We start from the raw sequence: 21135 nt of genomic DNA, 5'->3' as shown, positions 1-21135 counted from the left end.
CAACACAAACGTTCACTTACTTTTTCTTGTTGCACTGTGGATCATTTCTCAACGTGCCAATAAAAGGCATGAACTGTACTTAGTAATCAAAGCAGAAATCTAGGTAATGTTAAAGAGTTCACTTACTATTTATGCATATATGTAAATATGACCAACATACAATATTTTTCGAGGCCTTACAGAAATGAGGGCTACAGGGATAAAAGCTTCACCCTCCTTTTGCCCTCACTCCTGGTTCATTTCCACAGCACTGGCTGTTGTAGATTGGAGTTGTTCACCTTTGACTAGCAAATATCAGCCAACATTCAGTAATGACAGCAGGGGCGTCACAGAGGAAAGAGCGGGGCTTTTTGATAGCTCCAGTGTCTGCACATAACTGTAAAACCCCCAGCAGATAAGGTAAAGATACCTTTACACCAGCCAATAGTCACTAGAATGAGCGATTGTTAGCCTACGCACGGCCCCCAACAGTCGCTTAGTAGTCGCTAGAAGAGATGAGCGAGCATGCTCGCTAAGGCAAACTACTCGAGCGAGTAGTGCCTTATGCGAGTACCTGCCCGCTCATCTCAAAAGATTCGGGTGCCAGCGGGGGGCGGAGGACAGCGGTGAGGAACGGGGGGGAGATCTCTCTCTCCCCCCTGCTCACTCCCACAACTCACCGCTCTCCCCCAAATCTTTAGAGACGAGCGGGCAGGTACTCGCATAAGGCACTACTCGCTCGAGTAGTTTGACTTAGCGAGTACGCTCGCTCATCTCTAGTCGCTAGTCATTCCATTTCAGTGAGCTGAAACAGAACAACTACTAAGTGACTTTTTATTCAGTGTAAACAGGAGGCATTCAATATTTGAGCTACTGCCTGTCTATAGTGAATGGAGGCGGGTGGCCAGAAAAGATCCTTAGCCACTCCATCTCCATTCTCTGACAGACTATCGCTCCTGTTTGAAAGCAAGGAGCGACAGTCGCTGGGACAGCTAAGTGCCTGACAGTTGTGTCATGTAAAGCTAACATAAGTGTAGCAGATTGGGTTTGTCTCAGTGTGTGTATGTTTGTATTTGTATTATACACTGATGTGCCAAAAGTCATGGGTCAGGAACTAATATTTTGTAGAACCCCATCTAGCCCAGCAAAGTGCAGCAACGTATACATGGCATCAATTCCACAAGTGGACAGAAGATGTTTAAAGAAATGTTTAACTATTAGTGATGAGCGAGCATTGCCCTTAGCGAGTACCTGCCCACTCGAGAGAAAAGGTTCGGGTGCCGGCGGTGGGCAGGGAGCTGCGGTGGAGAACGGGGAGGAATGGAGGGGAGATCTCTCTCTCCCTCTCTCCCCCCCGCTCACCCCTGCTGATTGCCGTTACTCACCGCTCCCCCGCAACGGCACCTGAACCTTTTCTCTCGAGCGGGCAGGTACTCGCTAAGGGCAATGCTCGCTCGAGCCATTGCCCTTAGCGAGTATGCTCGCTCATCTCTATTAACTATTCCATCTGGGTAGCCGCCCACAGCTCTGTGGTATTTGTTGCTGCAGGGTCTCAGGAGCAAATGAACCTCTTTACTACATCCCATAAACACTCAATTTGGTTCATGGTGGGCAAACATTCAGGCTACACAACTCATGGAAACTATCCAAAATGCTCCCTGAACCCATTCTGGACTCCATGGAGCTGATGGAATTATCCTGCTGGAATATCCCATCATTGTTTTGGTACGTGAAGTCCATGAAGTACTGCAAATGGTCACTAAGCAGTGAAATGTTGCAGGCATTGGTCAGTTATGTGGACCCAACTAATGCCAAGAGAACACACCTCACACCAGTATGGTATGACCACTAGCCTGCACAATGTGCTTTTGGCAACTGGGGTCCAAGGTCTTCATGGGGTCTGTGCCAATCATGAACTGTACCATCAGTCTGAAACAATTAGTATCGTGATTCATTGAAGTATGCCAATGTTGCCAGCCCTCTAGAGTCAGTCGCGTTAGCCTCAATGGTGCTTGTAAAGGTTCTATGTGTCCGGTGTTACCAGAGTCACTCTAGTGGGTCTTCTGTTGCCATATCCCATGGAAGTTAAAGACCACTGCACTTACCTGTTGGATATGCGTTTTTAGCCTCCTGCATTGAATGTGGATGTGACTTCTGATAGAGTTGCTTGTCTGTATGCATGGCATGGACAACTCTAGCCAGACACCACGGATTGGGATCATTAAGCACCCATTGGTGGCCACCGTGGGTGGTAATACTTTCAATGACACTGTAGATCAAGGAATGTTAAATGCCCACACAACTTTGGAAATGGAGCGTCCCATCATTATGGTACCCATATCATGCCTCGTATGGCCTCGCGTCGCCTTGTCATGAGCATGCTGGCCAATGTTCAACTTCACTCAGACGATAAAACTTATAAGGTGTGGATGTTCCCAAGCCGTCACCTGATGTTACGCTACTTCATAATCAACTTACATACCGTACTGCTATCCCATAAGTTTAGGCACGTCAGTGTGTACAAATGCATATGTGTGTGTACGAATGCATGTACATATGTGTTTGTCATAGTGTGAGCCCATGTATACATTTGTGTATGTGTCACATGGTGCATATGTGCGTTAATGAGTGTGCGTATAATGTATGTGTGGGAACGAGTTTGTGTGAAAATATGTGGAGTCACAGGGTATATTGAATGTATATGTGTATCTATTCATTTTCTATGCAAATATGGTTACAAATCCCCTCCGTTACAATAGCCTCCATACATCCCTGGATATATTTGTCACTAAGGTCATTTCCTTTTCTTTCAGCGATACTGATGTTGTCAGTGCAGCATATATCCAACCTGAAACTGTGGCCACAAATATGTTTAGTGAAATCGTATTGTGACCAATATCAAACAACAATGAAAGTTTGTAGGAAACTCATATGTAAAAAGAGAAGTATTACATGTAAACAAATTGTTTGTTTTTCAGAGCTCATCTATAAGGAAGTTATGAACTTTGAAGAAAAAACTAAAAATGGTGTAGTAAAAGGACAGCCGTCTCCTTCAGGTATTCTTTGTAAATAGCAGCAGATTTCTCCTTTGTGAACACTAATTTGCCATGAATATTTGTAATTAAGTGCATAATGCATTAATGGACGTGTAATGTAATGACTATTACGCAGAACTATGTGTCTCCATGGAAACAGACTACAAACAAACCCTATGTAGTCTGACCCTGTAACACATTCCCTTCAATCTGTCCCTTACTTCCTACAAACATACATTTAGTGCTAGAATGATTGCAGGATCAGGGCTTAGTCACATGGGCGCATCGGCACCCGTACACCGGCGCCGATGCACCCATGAGACTGAGCCCTTACTGCAGGAAGAAGACGGGCGAACCTCAAGACGGACGACTCCCCGCAGCGCTGAAGAAAGAGCACGACCGGCAATGAAGCTGGTCACATGTTCTTTCCTCCGGCGCTGCAGGAAGACGTCTGTCCTGCAGTGCGGCCGTCTTCTACCTGCAGTAACACGGGCGCCAATGCGCCCATGGGACTAAGCCCTCAGGCAAAACAAGGTTTGTTGGTAGTTGGTTACCAAGGAGCCACATAGGTCTGAATAGGAGCTGTGGACACAAAACAGTAAGACTTGCAATGAAGAATATTTGCCGATTTGTTTCATTTTACATGCATTTGAAGCATACATGTTCAGTGTTTTCTTCCTGTTCTGTTTGTTATATACATATATCTGATATGTTGAGTGTTCATTCTGTATAGCATTTTTATAATGTTTTCATGATCGCACATTTAGGTTCCTATTTAGCACACTGTACACAAAAGCATTGTTATTAGAGATGAGCGAGTATACTCGCTAAGGGCAATTTCTCGAGCGAGCATTGCCCTTAGCGAGTACCTGCCCACTCGGGATCAAAAAGTTAGGGGGGCCGGCGCGGGGAAGCGGTGAGTAGCGGCAGTCAGCATGGGGGAGCGGGGGCGGGAGAGAGGGTGAGAGATATCTCCCCTCCAATCCTCCCCGCTCTCCCCGCCGCCGGCACCCGAATCTTTTTTCTCAAGCGGGCAGGTACTCGGTAAGGGCAATGCTCACTCGAGCAATTGCCCTTAGCAAGTATACTCGCTCATCACTAATTGTTATGCATAGCAATCCATCAAAATCCAAGGATTCCTCTGATCCTTTTTTTATGAAAGATTCCGCAGTAACAGAATTGTGGTTTATCGTAGTATTTCCCTTCTGAAACTGTCCTCCGTGTATGCTCACAATTTATACTTACCCTGGAGGACCCTTGACACTCTTCTATTTTGCAATTCCAACCCTATTGTATTAAAATGTACCTGATGTAAAATACTAAATATTCATGCAGTTCAGTACAGCGCCTTTAAGTAGCGCCTTTATATTAAGTAGACCGTAGGTCCTAGGCCTCTTACACAACTTGCGCTCCCCTTGCTCTGCCCCGTCCATAACTTTCGTCAGCTACACCACTTTTCAGCACAGGACCCTTTAAAGAGTTGTCGGAGTTCTGAAACTTTTTTTCAGCTGCTTGGAAGGTTCTAAGAAAATGAAATCCCACACTGCCCTGGCGGTCCCCGCTGGGCTTTTATATGTTGTAGTGGTGGCATACCCGGAATACATACACATACGGCACAAGACTCAACAGCCAGTGATTGGCTGCAGCTGTTGTATGTATACAGCAAGTGGGAGTCATCACTGCATCCATCTGAACAGCAAGAACTCCCGAAGCAGCATTACTTTAGAAAATGTCAAACAGTTACATTTTATTCAATAACTAACCCATTTAGAATGACTATTTGTTGTGCTGCTTCCCCTAACAGTATTGAGGTCACTTTATTTCACATTTCTAGGATCCAAGACAGAAGACCTACCAAGACTTAAGGGGCTTTCCAAAATTAATTTTTTTTTTAAAGGGGGCCAATAACAGTGTAACAACAAGGAAAATAAAGCATACTCAGTTTTTAAAAGGCCCCACCCTGGTCCAGCACCACTGGTCTGGTTCCTGCCGGTCTGGTCCCAAAAGTGACTGTAACGGTGACATGCCTTTCATCACTTACATGAAAGCTCAGCCAACCACCAGCCTCAGTGGTCATGTGCAGTTCATACACAGATGTGATAAATGGCACGTGACGGTTGCAGTCGCTTCCAGGACTGGGCCGGCATCAGTAGGCTAATAGGGCCATTAGCCATCTGCCCACTGGCAATTTTTTTTTAGTCTTGGAAAAACCCCTTTAAAATAAATACCATTGCCACTGCCTTCAGGGAGGAAACGGAACAGTGCAGATAGTCGGGGAAAGGCTAACGCACTTCAGAAGCAGCTATTCTGCAACATCAAGTAGCTGTTGCATGCTGCCTACAGTATTGTCAGTCTCTAGGAGAGAGCGCTCAGCTGTAAAGGAAGGATCCTCCTCGTCTAAGCCAGGTTCAGTAGCCGAAACTTTAAGAGGGACGGCCTCAGGCAAGAGTCCATCCGTGCGATGAAGTCACACAGGAGCTGCATCCTGATTGGGAGAAGAGACCCCCGCCCCCCTGTTACCCAGCACAATATAGGAGGCTGTGTGCCACAGTGCAACCACAACCTTCGACTAGTGTAGCTTGGGAATGGTGGCAAGGGTTTAAAGATGGTCGCCCCAACCAATCTCATTCTAATCTGCCACTCACTGCTCATTTCCTTTCCTGTAATGTAACTACTGTTCTTCCTGCTTATGAGAAAAGTCTTTTCATGAATAGTTACCCTTTCTCAGACCAAGCTATTTGGCTTAGAGATAGAATCGCTTACCACCATTTATCTTAGAATCTCTAATAACGCAAACGATAAAATCATTCCCTGAAGTCCTTATGTATGAATGCCAACCAACTCAAGTACTAATATCGAAATCCATAACAGCAACTACAGCAACACCATTCTTAAGGTGCCCATACCCATGAGGCGAAAGTTGATGAAAGTGGACGGTGTCAACCAAAATAGTCTGTTTTTCGGTAAAAAGTAACAATAAATGATCATTTCAGCCAACAGATAAGTCAGTCGTCGTCTGGAAAGAAGTTGGACACGCTTGAATAGTCAGATGATAGATCTTTTGTATGGACAAAAAAAAAAAATTCGCCCGTGAATGATCATTTTTTGAAAGAATGTGGTCAATTTGAACATCTGTGATCTGGCTGCATCTGTTCTATCATTCATTCAACATTATCTAATGTGTATGGGCACCTTTACTGTAAAGAACCCTTTCTTCTGCTATATCGATGATGCGATATATATTATGACCCTCTGTACTTCACCAATGATAATATGTACAGTTAGTTTTTGGAATGAGTCATACCAAACATACATATAGAACCTTGATGGAACTGATCCTACAAATATGTTTAGGTTTAAGGGGCCTCTTATCTAACCGAAACAAGCCCACTTTTACCAGCCAATCAAAGTGAGGCCTCCCAAACACTTACATTAAAGTAATCTGAGTTTTCCCCAGACCCCTCGTACTCTTTCACCCCCGTAGCATTATCTTCTTCTGCCACATTTAATCGAATGAAGCTCCCACTAGCTTTACATTACGCACTCCTTACACTTTGTAGTACACCTATCTCCTATCCTGGATATTACCTGGCCTCCAGCTGTAATACTGATACACTATAGTGTGTACTTCTGCAAACTAGGCCAGAATATGGCAATCTTAAAGGGGTTGTCCCACGATGACAAGTTAAGTTAAACACTTCTGTATGGCCATATACATGCACTTTGTAATATACATCGTGCATGAAATATGAGCCATACAGAAGTTATATACTCACCTTCCCTGCGCTGGCGTCCACGTCTCCATGGTGCCGTCTAATCACCCGATTAGACGCGCTTGCGCTTCTGGTCGGTCCGAGCACGAGCGGCGTTCTGGCTCCGCCCCCTTCTACGCATCATCGCGTAGCTCCGCCCCCGCCATGTGTGCTGATTCCAGCCAATCAGGAGGCTGGAATCGGCAATGGACCGCACAGAGCCCACAGTGCACCATGGGAGAAGACCCGCGGTGCATCGTGGGTGAAGATCCCGGCGGCCATCTTTGAGGAAAAGAAGGAAGAAGTTGCAGAGAGGGGATTCGGGTAAGTAAAATTTTTTTTTTTAATTTCAACACATCCCTTGGGTTTGTCCTACGCTGAACGGGGGGCCTATGCAACAAAAAAACAAACGTTTCGGCGCGGGACAACCCCTTTAATATAACATTTTCCTCATTTGTAAAAAAAAAAAATCTGCGCCAGTGTGCACGGGGTTATTTTATGGCCAAGCATCTTGATTTTAGAGGACACTTGCTGCCTAAACTGCAGACCAGTGTGAATAATCCATCTGGAGTGGTTGTAAAGCAGTCATTACATTCATATATCCTAATTTATGTCAGAGCACTGCTGAGAAAACAGCGTGTGTGTTCCCAGGACACAGGCCATCTATCACATTTTCTATTAGGTAAGTCACAGTAGAGAAGTTCTCTAGAAGATGCTAAAATATGTTTTACAGTAAATGAAAGACAAGCGCAATGGGAATATGTTTATATTGTACATAGGATACGGAAAACACAACAGATCAAGGAAGAAACAACTTAGTAATCCATCACATCATGAAGTCTTTCTAATCCACGTTCCATGGTCAGATTTAGTACTATAGTTTAAAACAACTGCTCCAGCCTGTGCCGCCAGGTATATTGGATATGATTACAGTCTTATGCCTTCATCTCTGTACACATGATGGCGGACCCTGTTCTCTAATGATTTTACTTTGCTCTTGCGGCAGTCATCCAACTCTCTCTGATTATTGCAATGAGAGATGTGTGTGATATCATTCCAGAATGATGTCAACATATCTCTGAATTCCTGTAAATTAACTATTCTGGACTACTTTCTAGCTATTCTAGGACTACCGTCCAGCTATTCTCGGACTGCTTTCTAGCTGTTTTAGGACTACTTTCTAGCTATTCTAGGACTACTTTCTAGGTGTTCTAGGACAACTTTCTAGCTATTCTAGGACTACTTTCTAGGTATTCTAAGACTACTTTCTAGCTATTTTAGGACTACTTTCTAGCTGTTCTAGGACTACTTTCCAGCTATTCTAGGGCTACTTTCCAGCTATTCTAGGGCTACTTTCCAGCTATTCTAGGGCTACTTTCCAGCTATTCTAGGACTACTTTCTAGCTATTCTAGGACAACTTTCTAGCTATTCTAGGGCTACTTTCTAGGTGTTCTAGGACAACTTTCTAGCTTTTCTAGGACTACTTTCTAGGTGTTCTAGGACAACTTTCTAGCTATTCTAGGACTACTTTCTAGCTGTTCTAGGGCTACTTTCCAGCTATTCTAGGACTACTTTCCAGCTATTCTAGGGCTACTTTCTAGCTATTCTAGGACAACTTTCTAGCTATTCTAGGGCTACTTTCTAGGTATTCTAGGACTACTTTCTAGCTGCTATAGGACTACTTTCTAGCTGCTATAGGACTACTTTCACCAGATTTTATCACAATTTGACAGCACAAAAGCTTCATGAGAATTTCTGCACTGCAATATAATGAAACATACTAATATTATGCTAAAGGTGATCTCACACCTTAAACAGCTTCCCCCCTACACTGAGATTAGCCAAGCGTCCATGCGTTGTCATTGGGGAAAGGGGAATAAGCTCTTGATAGACACCTCTTTGAGAACAAAGGATCAGGCATGGAAAATCTAACATACCGTATATACCGGCGTATAAGACGACTTTTGAACCCCCAAAAATCTGCTCTGAAGTTGGGGGTCGTCTTATACGCCGGTAATACAAAAAAAAAGAAAGTGTCAAAAAAAAAAATCATTACTCACCTCCCCCGGCGTTCTGCGGCGCTGCTGCAGGCTGTCGCTCCCTCCTGGTCCCCGGCAGAGCATTGCTTTCTGAATGCGGGGCTTGAAATCCCCGCCTCCAGAAAGCTAATACTGTGATTGGCTAACACACGCCGTCAGCCAATCACAGCCATTCAATGACATCATTGAATGGCTGTGATTGGCTAAAACACACGTGCCTTCAGCGTCCAGAAAGCAATGCTCTGCCGGGGACCAGGGGGGAGCGACATCCTGCTGCAGCGCCGCAGAACGCCGGGGAAGGTGAGTAATGATTTTTGCTCCGCTGTATTCCCGGCGTATAAGGTGACAGTTGGGGGGGGGGTCGTCTTATACGCCGGAATATACGGTACCTAACTCTTCTTTCCCAGAACATCTGCCTTCAGGGAAAAGTCGGGACATCTTCATGCACACTAAAGGATTGGCCATTCTTACAGAAATCAGTGTGTTTAGCCAACTTTTGTCTAATGTTTATGGCTATGCTAAGACTTTGTTCACATCTGCATCATGGAAGCCATGACACAATGCAGAATTCATGGCATGGCAGCATTCTAATGGGAAAAATCACGCAGCTCAGGGTCTGATGGAGGTTCCTACCGCAGCTTCTACTTTTGACATGATGGTAGTCGTTATCCCCATTGGCCCTTGTATGAAGAATCGTGCAGCTGTTCATTATAGCAGTTTAGATACTTTTGTTACCGAGAAAAGTAACAATCTCACTTCTCTGGGAAGATGCCTTTCTTGATGCATGCGAAGCATCTCATTTGTATTCAGCCAGACACCGAGCACATCGTCAGTCATTGTATTAGCAATGGTAATGGTGCCAGCCTCACCCCTGGAGCAGTTAAAGTTTGGGAAAAAGAAAAATGTCCTTGTCATCCCCAAGCTACTGGATGCTAGTTTATCTAATGAGCAAGGAATCGCTGAACTGTTACCAAGGACATTCAATGTATCGCTACTTGGTCACTTTTTTCTAGCACAACCACACCTCTTCGAGTAACTCTTATGTACGCGGTAGTCTGGTTTGTGATAAGTTGGGATTAGAGATGAGCGAGCGTACTCGGAAAAGCACTACTCGCTCGAGTAATGTGCTTTATCCGAGTATCGCTGTGCTCGTCCCTGAAGATTCGGGTGCCGGCACGGAGCGGGGAGCTGCAGGGGAGAGCGGGGAGGAACGGAGGGGAGATCTTTCTCTCCTTCTCTCCCGCCCGCTCTCCCCTGCTCCCCGCTGCGACTCACCTGTCAGCCGCAGCGGCACCCGCATCTTCAGACCCGAGCACAGCGATACTCAGATAAAGCACATTACTCGAGCGAGTAGTGCTTTTCCGAGTACGCTCGCTCATCTCTAGTTGTGATCCATTTCTTCCAGTGCAGTGGCTTCAAAGCCATTGCAGCCGCTCTATCGAGGGAGCTAAAACATTGCAAAGTGCCGATTTTTCATGCATTCGCTTTTTATTTAGATTTTTTTTTTACATAATTTAGAAGGCTTTTCAGGTTGTGTCTCGGAAGCATCTCCTTCTCACTTAACTTGCAGAGTATGTCTCCATCGGAAGCTTCCAATTATGTTGCACAGTACATTTATGTTTGACTAGAGGACTTATTGCATGCTGGCTTTTATTTGTCTGGTGCTCTGTGGAATCTGCGTGCCTCATCTGTTGTGCTCAGTGAGTTCTCATTCCAGAGGTGTGCATGCATACTAATTCCTCCGTTCAGCCAATTAACACATGCATTCATGATTTCATAATGAAATTTTAAAGAGCCGCACACGAGCGTGTTTATGTGAGCGCCCCATTAACAGTTGTCCTTTTTATTCCTCCAATAATTACGTTCCACTGATCTTTATTTCTGGTTTCCGAAATCCTCAGCCACCGAGAGCAATTACTCCGCATTCAGCTGTAGAGGCGTGCGCTGACTTTCATCTCAGCAGTCAATATGTATCATGCCATCTAACGACAGGCTCTTTGCAACACATTAAATGACTATTTATTAGGTAGAGACATTACGCTTCCAGCTATATGTACTTTAAAACGGGGCGTCTAATCATGTCTGAATTTTCGAAAAATGATTATTTTAGTTATGAGTTATTACCACATCGTGGCCATTGCAGGGGAAATACAATATTGAATGGTTGACCAAATGAATGGCTGACCATGCAGTAGAAGGATGGGTTGGGTTTAGAGATGAGCGAGCATACTCGCTAAGGGCAATTGCTCGAGCGAGCATTGCCCTTAGCGAGTACCTGCCCACTCAAGAGAAAAGGTTCGGGTGCCGGTGCGGGGGAGCGGTGAGTTGCGGAAGTCAGCAGGGGAGAGAGGGAGAGAGAGATCTCCCCTCCGTTCCTCCCCGCTCTCCCCTGCAGCTCCCTGCCCGCTGCCGGCACCCGAACCTTTTCTCTCGAGCGGGCAGGTACTCGCTAAGGGCAATGCTCGCTCGAGCAATTGCCCTTAGCGAGTATGCTCGCTCATCACTAGTTGGGTTCACAAGAGTAAGACTTTTAGAGCTCCCTGCTCCAACTCATAGAAAGGGTTTCAAGCAGTGGACTCCACTTCCAAAGGGGTTGTCCAGTTATGAGTTATTGATGGTCTTTCCTTACGATAGGACATCAATAGCACATAGACACGGGTCTGCTGCTGCAACTGCCCGATCCTTTTGTTTTCGGGAGATAAGCCAATGTTAGACACACCCCTAATTTTTTCTGAACACATGCATGTTTGGCCATGGGTGTGCATGCGTAATAGGTTGTCGGGCAAGATAGCTGTCAGACGCTAAACAATTCTGCAAAAAGGCTCCATTTAGGATAGAGTAACTCAGCCTTTTTGCACTTTTTAACCACCAGCAGGAACATGGCCACACCATTGGTTGAAGGTCATGCCAAAATTAAAAAAAGGTCAATTAACTGAACATTTCATTATAATAACCACAATAGGAGTCATTTATGTTACTAAACAAGTTATGAGAGCATGCAGGAAGGAAAAGGGGCAACATTGTCAACCCATACATGACCTGAGGTGGGCCATAGTTAACGGACCAAGTCTGAGGCACTAGAGAATCTGCCATAAATCCAATACTTTTCATCAGTGGAGTCTCACATTCCCCTATGAAGGTTTTTGTCTGTGACCACAACAGTTTGACAGAAGACTATAGACTCTGTGGTTGAGTTTGAATATGATGTCATATAATTGACAGATGCAGACAGGACATCATTTTGAGTGGAAGGAAGCAGCACACAGGAAGATGCCTGCTATCATATTACGGGGTATGTTGTCATACTTTGCATGGTCACTGAAGTTAGGCTTTAAAAAAGATTTCCACCCAAAATTTCCAAATGGCCGTAAATTAGTACGTCGGTCGTTAGAACAGTCCTAACTCATTGGGAATTATGATCCTTTTTACATACAGAGAAGTTGGCATATCGTTTGATGTGACTTCTTGGAAACTCTTAACTTTTTGTAATTTGTCGAATGCGCCGAGAAAACGATACGTTACCACGGGCACGAGGCAGCAGAACGTGACCCATTGTTCGCAGAATTAAAAAGGGAGCAAACATCTATTTTGCACATTACGCACATCATCATTCTGGGTAAATGATGCACATCACCGCGGTGATATAATTATGCATCACATTACTCAGAAGCGCTTGTGTGAAGCTGTGTTGAGACTCTTCTACAATCATTGATGACACGTTTGTCAGTCTTTGCTAATCATTAAAATAATTAATTACATCTGTTCAAAACATCAAGCTCAAAATAGCACGTCTTCTATACAAAAGCAACACGGAAAACGGTAACATTACATCTTCTGAATGCAATCAACATGTTGTGTAAGTGTTTGGATTCAGATGAGGCGATGCATTAGACCGTATTAGGCATACTTACCTTTTTGTGGCAAATGCTAGCCATTTGATCCTTCCTTTTACTTGTGCCATTACCTGTGAGGCCATGCTTGTGGTTAGCATCAAAATTAATTTGCGCCTTTTAAGCATTTCGTGGCGTTTAGTTTCAAGTTTCTGTGCTGAGTAGCGGATCTTTATAAGGGTCGGAGCCTTCCGCTACACAAGAGATCAGTCATAGTACAATCTCTGGCAGCGCACATGCTCAAGCGCTGGTGTACTCATGCTCCTACTTAGTGCATGCCCTGCAGGGGAACATGAAACCCCTGTTTTCATGATCGGTGGTGGGACCCCCACCACTCAGTCACTTGTTGCCTATCCTTTGGATAGGTTATAAATGTTGATTCTGGGAAATGTCTCTTGTGTGGTCTTAGTCTTATAGGGGGAATCCTTTCTTAGACATTCATGGCATGTCCACAAAATATGCCATAAACCTTTGATAGATGGGTGTAGCACAATCGGGTCCTAACTCTATCTGTCAGTAAGAGAGGTAGCCTCATTCCATTTACTTCAATTAGAGTGATATCTCCTCCAGTACAGATAAGGTAGTAGCTGTCCTTGTAGTCCCATGTAACGCCACAGAAAAGACACGGTGGTATGCCAGATTTGTGCCAAAGCTCATTATCGAAACAAATAATTGAAGAATTGCCCAGGGTCACACTAGGCTATTAAACACAAATTAGATATTAGTAAAAACTTTCTGACAGTGAGGGTGATCAATGAGTGGAACAGGTTACCACGGGAGGTGGTGAGTTCTCCTTCAATGGAAGTGTTCAAACAAAGGCTGGACAGATATCTGTCTGCTGATGCCACGTTGAGCAGGGGGTTGGACCCGATGACCCTGGAGGTCCCTTCCAACTCTACCATTCTATCATTCTAATAGACAATCAAAGTTGCCACAGAGCAACCAAAAGCCTGTTGGTAATAACCCCCATTAAAGTAAGACAAAATCTTTATTATAAAAGTAAAATAAAACCCCTATGAAAATACTAAAATGACAAGATTCTTGCAGCTCCTATAGACTAAAGTATGTATGGATCACAGATCGTGCCGTAATGATGTAGAGATTGAGAGGTCATCCAGCTATACTGTTATTTAATATTTGGAAAAAAAAAACTTTTTTAATACATTTTCCGTTACGTTAAATGGTACCATTGAAAAATACATCTCACCCCACAAAAAGAAGCCTTCATGTAGCCAACATGTTGCTGCAAAAACTAAAAGAGCTATGATGAGTTAAAAGTGGGAATGTCAAATAGCCGCAGCGGAAGGGGTTAAAGAGCTCTCTTTAAGTTGTATGCCATATGAACCTACATTTCCCTCCATGGTGGCTGTAGGCAATCTGAATGGTATCATTCAGCTAAGTGTATGCAGAGAATGTGCAGTACTGCATCATAAAAACAGAACATAATCCGCATATTGATGGACTTATTGGACATTAACCCTTTCATAAACAGGGGGATTTCATTCTGTCCAGAGCAGAATTTCACACATTGGAATATCGTATCCTAAAAGTGATTTATTTTCCTTTTTAGTCTCTTTCAAAGTGTTCCATTTCTTTTTTGGTAGGACATGAGGGGAATTCTTTTTATCTTGCAATGGAAAAGGTATTTTTTAGTTCTTTTTTTTTTTTAAGTGAAAAATGGTGAGAAATGGGAAAAATACGATTTACCTCATTTTTTCATGCCAGGTTGTAAGGTCGTTTATTGAGTATTTTTCCAAAAACGAATCCTCCAATTCTGTGATGCATAACGATGTGAAACATCTGTACATGGTGCGATGTATAGCATAGCGAGAACACAAACCTTCTCTTAGCTGTAAATGCCTCGGCCTCTCCCTCCCCTAGCTGTAGATGCAGCCTCCGTACATGGATGATCACCCGAGTGTAGAATTGTTTTAGTAAAGAAGCCAGAGTAGATAGGGCTGGTATGGGTCAGGCCAAAATCGGTGGCCAGGGGGAATTATTTCATATCTATTGTAATGTAGACTTTGCCTGCCAGAATGTATTAACCCTTTCCAATCCACTGTCTGACCTCTGAAGACATTAAGATTTAAGGCTGTACAGCTCCGATGTTGGAAGACGTCCGTCGGGGTTCTCTTACTGTATATTGCCAGCCTCTCTGCTGTCGGAGCCTATCCAAGGTGGCACCTCATGCAGTACTGGCTTTAGCCAGCAGATAGCGCCGTTGTATAACGGCAGAAAAAGAGTAAGTCCCTTAGGAAAACCAGAATACAAATTGGACTGGAAAGGGTTAATGACCCAACAATTGATGCCCATGATGAACACAATTATGTACAATTGGTGCGCGGGAAGTATGGTGGGTTCAGGGAAGTGTGCATTTTTTTGAAACAAGGCCTTTTTATTTATTTTCCTTGTTTTCTTGTTTCATGCGTTTTTACATTTTACTGTATTCATTAACCCCCTGAGTGGCGGGTTTCCTACCACCCTGTCGTGCCCACCAGGGCAGGTTTTTTAAAATGGTCTAATCATTGAATTTCAACTAGTTTTGCAGTTGCGTCTCAAGAGCCATAACTTTTTCATTTTTCCATTGACATGGCCATATGAGGGCTTGTTTTTTGCGGGACAAGTTGTGATTTTTTTAAACAGGGGGGAGGAAAAAAAGAAATGGGGAAAAAAGAAAAAAAGGGGCCATGTCATTAAGGGGTTAAATAATGCATTAACTTCCTTCTCTGCATCATTACGACGCATGGATACCACATGTGTGATTGTATTTTTGATTTTTTTTTTTACAAAGTAAAGGGAGACAAGTGTTTTTATAATTTTTTAAATTTTTTTCCTTTTTTTTTTTTCTTTTTTTTAATTTTTAATTTTTATTTTTTGTCCCTTTAGGGGACTTCCACAGGGACCTATCAGGACCCCCTGATCACATTCCGGGGGTCCGATGGTGACAGCCCTTTACATGCTGAAGTGACAGCCCTTTACATGCTGCAGTCACATAGACTGCAGCATGTAAAGGGTTAACACAGCAGAGATCGGAGGTTTTCTCTGATCTCTGCTGTAAGAGCAGGTACCTAGCTGTCCTGTCACAGCCAAGCACCAGCTCTCCCTGCCACAGAGACCATCCGCTTGCTTCTGACAAGCCAATGGTCTCTATGGCAACCTGTAAACAAAGCAGGAGATTGCCGGCATATTGGCAATATCTTCTGCTGGTTTTTCAAAGCCCTTGCTTTGTTCTCTGTGGGTCTGTGCAGGCAGAGCACACTGTCACAGCTTGTGGCATTGTGCTCTGCAGCTCCCATAGTGATACATAGCCCGGAAATCTTCCGGGCTATGTTGCTATGAGCAGTGGAGCTCGTCCCGGAAAATATTCGGGCGTACCACTCAAGGGGTTAATCCATTTTTTTAAACTATGTAGCAAGGAATGCATTACGTTTGTGTTTCCTGTTGTCATTGTATACAGGTCACTGATATCTGTGATCTAATGGTAAAAGCTTCTTAGATCAGTGTTACCAGTGATCCGCATAGACAGACATGCATAGAAGACACAGATTACCTATTCATTGCATGCGTCCAAGCCTCCTCTAGACAAGGAATCCCTGTGGCGCCATTACTGAGGTCGGGGGGGTTCGACAGAAAACACACAAATGTAGAAGCTGCACTTCTGCACATCAGGAACACTGATTAGCCTAATTGGCTAAAATGGGTCTGACTGCTCTCTGTGGAACACATGAACAATGCCCAGACCAAAAACATACACGTCCAAAATGGGCCCTAACTATCCGCTTTGATTGACTGATCAACTGAAGAAACCATTTGGTTGACTTTGATATTCCACTGCTAGATGGACCGTAACAATCATAGAGATGTAGCAGAGTTTTACTGATCTGTCATGACTTGTTGCAGAAAGTTACCTTATCTTAAAGCAACCCTCCAGTCCTGGGAAAAAATTTGGTCCGGGGACTGGAGGGGTTGGGGGTGTATTACCTGCAACTGTTTTTCTCTGCTAGCCTTCCCATCTGCCTGTTCCAGGTCCCCTTTTCAGCATCCAGGATTCTGCAATGTCTCCTGTTACATGCTATATGATGGACTGGCCTCTGGTCTTCAGTGTTCATTGTTACGGCTTCCCTTTATATGTTTGGTTTAAAAACTTCAATAAAACATGAAGCTGACAGGTTGGAGGAACGCAGAAGAGCAGCTGCAGGTAATATACCACTGCCCCTCCGGGCCTAAGACAGCACTGTGTCCCAAAACCGAAAGGTCCGTTTAAGCCATTAAAAAGCTATTGTTCTCTTATCTTAACACAACTATAGCCTTTGAGTAGAAATTGAAGGTGGAAACAAACTGTGGCATAGGAAGTTATCATACCTTAAAAGTCATGTTAGGTCGGGTCAACCTCCATTCCATCACAGATTCGATACCAAATATCGGAAGAAATATCTCTGCAGGCAGCGCTTTTTCTTCCGGTAACATACAGGGCAGCTGAGCAGAAACCAAACGGATCCCAATATAGTCAGTGGGGTCTGTTCGGGTTCATCATAAGATGGATCCATTTCGCTAGGGGATTCCCCTTTCCAGTTCCGATAAGGGAGCAGAAAAACGGAGCCCCCATCGCAGATGTGAAAGCAGCGTTAAACTATACTGCATCTGAGGACATGGCAGAGGGCCAATATGGCCGCAAACACTTTACGAGAGTTGGTTTTAAAAATCTATAATTCTTATTGACTAACGTTTTTGTGCAGTGTTAGAAAAAAAAACAAGGCTACTTTTTTTTTAAAAAACCCCATCAACAGGTTGCGTGTGGTCTTCCAACTTACCCAATTCACTTCTATGGAGCCAAGCTGCCATAGCAGACACAACCCAAGGGCAGGTAGAAGAAAGCAGCTATGTTCTCGAATGCCGGACGACCCCTTTCACCTTGACTGAATTTACTAAGGTCGTATTGCTTTCTTGTTCCTTTTCTCAGCACAGGTGCAGCAGTGAACAGCAGCGAGAGCCTCCCTCCGTCCTCATCTGTCAACGATATATCCTCCATGTCCACCGACCAAACACTGGCATCCGATACAGACAGCAGCCTGGAAGCTTCCGCCGGAGCCCTCGGTTGTTGCAGGTGACTAGCCGCCTGCCTGAGAAACCCTACCTTCTTCAGACGATGATGCGATTGGAAAAAAAAAAGAATCAATATATCTAATATAATTGCAACAAAAGGAAAGAAAGGAAGTAGAGAGTTCAATTATTTCCCTTTCTAGCCTGCTTCTCCTAAAGAGTTATGTCATGCAGCTAAGCTCAGATGTATATTTAACTTATAGTTGCTCCGCTTTTGGTCTTCTGGTTACGCTTAACTGCAAGGGGAAAAAAAAAAAAAGGGTTATTTAAAAAAAAAAAAAAAAAAAAAATTTTACCAAAATTTCTCTTTGCATACATTGTAAAATTTAATGGCTGCAAAACCAGCAAGATCCAGAGTTCTCTTTTGTCTCATTATGACATGACAAACGATGTGCAGTAATCCTTGACGCGTGTGCGTGCCCGTGTGAACGTATGCGTGTACTGTACGTATTTTTCTCATCGCAAATTGTTTGAAATATCTGTTTCGAAAAAAAAAAAAACCCCTTCCATCTCTCCAGGTAGATGGATGTAGATAATCTCTCACTTGTACATCAGATGTACTGTATACATGCAAGCATATATGTATATTATTAAAAGAAGAGAACACAACTGTACAGTAGTTATTACATAGAGCAGTATATATAGTATTAAAGGGCCTGTTTTGTGTTTTAGCTACATGAATTCCCGCTGTAAGATAACGCTAGTACCGTATGTAAGATGTTACCTTCATACATTTGTCGAAATTGTGATACAAAAAAAATAACAAAAAACGGAAACTTTGTATTCTTAAGACCAGAAAGCATCTCTAGCAGAACGGAGCATGACGAAGCGGCGAGAATCATACGGATCATGCGACGGCACGGACTCTCCAGACACTTCTTCACAGTTCGAATAGCTATTTATTTTTTTACACGCACAATATTTTTTATTTCCGACCGGATGTGCTGAAGTAAACCAGCGGTTGAGGTAAAGTCAACTTGTACACAATTGTATATTTTAGGTTTTTTTTTTGCTTTATAAGGGACAAGAGTAGAAAAAAAAGTTGGAACGTGGTGGACACCACAACGGCTAGAGAGAGCAGCCTACGCTTTTAACTAATGGTTTTGGGACGTCGGATTCGGTTTTGTTGGTTTTTTTTTGGGATAGCCATCTTTTTAACGTGAAAGAAACGGTGAGAATGGTGCCGATGGACCACGACGACAAATGTTCTGAACCGGAAAACGGGGGTCTCATCAATGAAAACGAATTCAGACCAAAGGGCGAGGTCAACCAGATTCGAGTTGTCACAGTTTAGGAAGTGACCGGTGGTAGCGGGCAACCCTTGCCGTTTTGTCTGCATTGGTGGTCAGACGTGAGGTCCATTGTTTCTTGCAGTATATTTAGTTTATTATGCATCAGGGATAAAAAAAAAAAAATGTATCATTGCTATGTTCTATGTTTTAATCCTCAGGAGAATAACACTTGAGAGTCTTTTCCTGTTTATGGACTGAACATGTTTTGTTAGATGTTGGCATTTTGTGGACTAAGTATATACATCGGCAAAGTAAACTTTAAATCACTCAAAAACCTGCTCGGAGGAACGAGGTTGGAAATGTTAATTTGGTGTAAATGTATATTTCGTTATAGGGGAGGTAATCCAGATTTCGAGCTTTACTTTAATTTCATAAATGGCAGGCAAAAAAAACATGGCTCTGGCCGGTTTCATATAATTCGATATGGTCGGAAGTTCCCCTGCATATCTGGCTTTTTCATCCATCAAAAAGCCCGGCAGCTGGGCGGAAACTGAACGGACCCCATTGTAGCCAATAGGGGCCGCTAAGCGCTCTTCGGAGCACTAGGCCACAGGGATTCCCCTTTCCTGCTCCCCAAACAGTACCCTTTGTCTGACCAAGCATTGAATTACAAGTTCTCTACAATGGTGCTGGTTTTTACTTTTAGTTCTGAGACTATCATGTGACAACCAATTGCAATGACACATCGTCCACATGTGAACCTAGGGAAAGTGAAGATACAATAGGCCTAGTATGTAGAACCCATTGACGACACCGGTGAAGCAGTTGCCTATATCAAGCAGTCAGCTGGAATTGGATTGTTTGGTATATATAATTATTCCATTCTTAATCACTTCTAGAGATGAGCGAGCATACTCGCTAAGGGCAATTGCTCGAGCGAGTATTGTCCTTAGCGAGTACCTGCCTGCTCAAGAGGAAAGGTTCAGCTGCCGGTGCGGGTGAGAGGTGAGTTGCGGCAGTCAGCAGGGTAGCGGGGGGAAGAGAGGGAGAGAGAGATCTCCCCTCCGTTCCTCCCCGCTCTCCCCCGCTGCTCCCTGCCCGCAGCCGGCACCCGAACCTTTTCTCTTGAGCTCGCTCGAGCAATTGCCCTTAGCGACTATCCTCGCTCATCACTAATCACTTCCTTTTTATGCGTGATGTACGGTTTGGACAGCATATCGCCTATAACATGTTCCTTAGCACTCTACCCGGGACAGCTATCCAAATAAAGTGACAATCCAAGTGTTAGAATCTGAAGCAATGTATGCCCGCTTGGTGCAATGACGCTACTCTGTAATGTTACTCGCTGTCCACAATATCTACCATCTAGTAAATGTTTCCGATGACCTACATGAGAAAGTTACTATGGCAATATAGAGTCTAGATTGTGTATATAGACAAACAGGTTAAAGAATCTGTACATTGCAGAATAATTGCAACTTCAATCTTTCAAGCTCCTCGTGTTATTTTTAATAGTCAATTGAGATTTAACTTCTATAGCCGATGTTTATTTACCAGAAGGGTGCAATTGGGAAAGGCTTGAAAGAAACCAAGCTAAATGTGGGGTTAAAGATGGTACTGAAAGGCATTGGCACGACAAATGTGCTCCGGGAAGTGGCTGATAGTAGCTAATAGCACCCTTCAGGAAGGGAGACACTGAAGGAGATATCCTAAGACAAGGAGAAGCAGAAGCACATTTATTCCAGGCGTTGCTATGAAGCAGAGATAGGGCACATGTACAATACCCTAAAGGGGTTGTCCCACTCCTTGCTGTTTTGCGACAGGAAGCAGACAGCTCTGTATATTGTGCAATGGCTCGAGTTGGTATTGCAGGTTGAGTCCCATTCACTGCAATAGCATGCAGCCTGTAGTACCAACCTGGGCCACTATGCAAAGTACAGAACTGTCTGCTTCCTGTAGCCAAACAGCTAGAAGTGGGACAACCCCTTTAAAGGAAGTTGCTTCCAGATTGGTGGAGGAATAATCCTAGCAATGGTCCCTGTTCATCTGGGTAGTGCAGTGTCTCTACACATGACCGGACTGAGTATCACTAGGCCTGCTCTCCTGT

General features: G+C 43.9%; 1 protein-coding gene across 5 annotated transcripts in view; it reads left to right on the top strand.

Moving 5' to 3' along the window:
- The window catches only part of MAPK10 (mitogen-activated protein kinase 10), a 234943-nt gene extending 216900 nt beyond the window's left edge, over positions 1–18043 (top strand). For 4 of the 5 annotated variants that reach the window (XM_066574369.1, XM_066574368.1, XM_066574371.1 and 1 more), the window contains 2 exons: positions 2958–3035; positions 17662–18043. In XM_066574369.1, coding sequence (XP_066430466.1) covers positions 2958–3035; positions 17662–17804 — 221 coding nt within the window. In that variant the 3' untranslated portion in view covers positions 17805–18043. Of the gene's footprint in view, positions 1–2957; positions 3036–17656 lie in introns of all 5 variants that reach the window. The other variant, XM_066574373.1, reaches the window with a different exon arrangement.
- The last annotated feature ends 3092 nt before the right edge of the window (positions 18044–21135 follow it).

Source organism: Eleutherodactylus coqui, chromosome 7, assembly GCF_035609145.1.
Source record: "Eleutherodactylus coqui strain aEleCoq1 chromosome 7, aEleCoq1.hap1, whole genome shotgun sequence".
NCBI lineage: Eukaryota > Metazoa > Chordata > Amphibia > Anura > Eleutherodactylidae > Eleutherodactylus > Eleutherodactylus coqui.
Note: the sequence above shows the minus strand (reverse complement) of the source record. Positions and strands in the feature narration are given on the sequence as shown.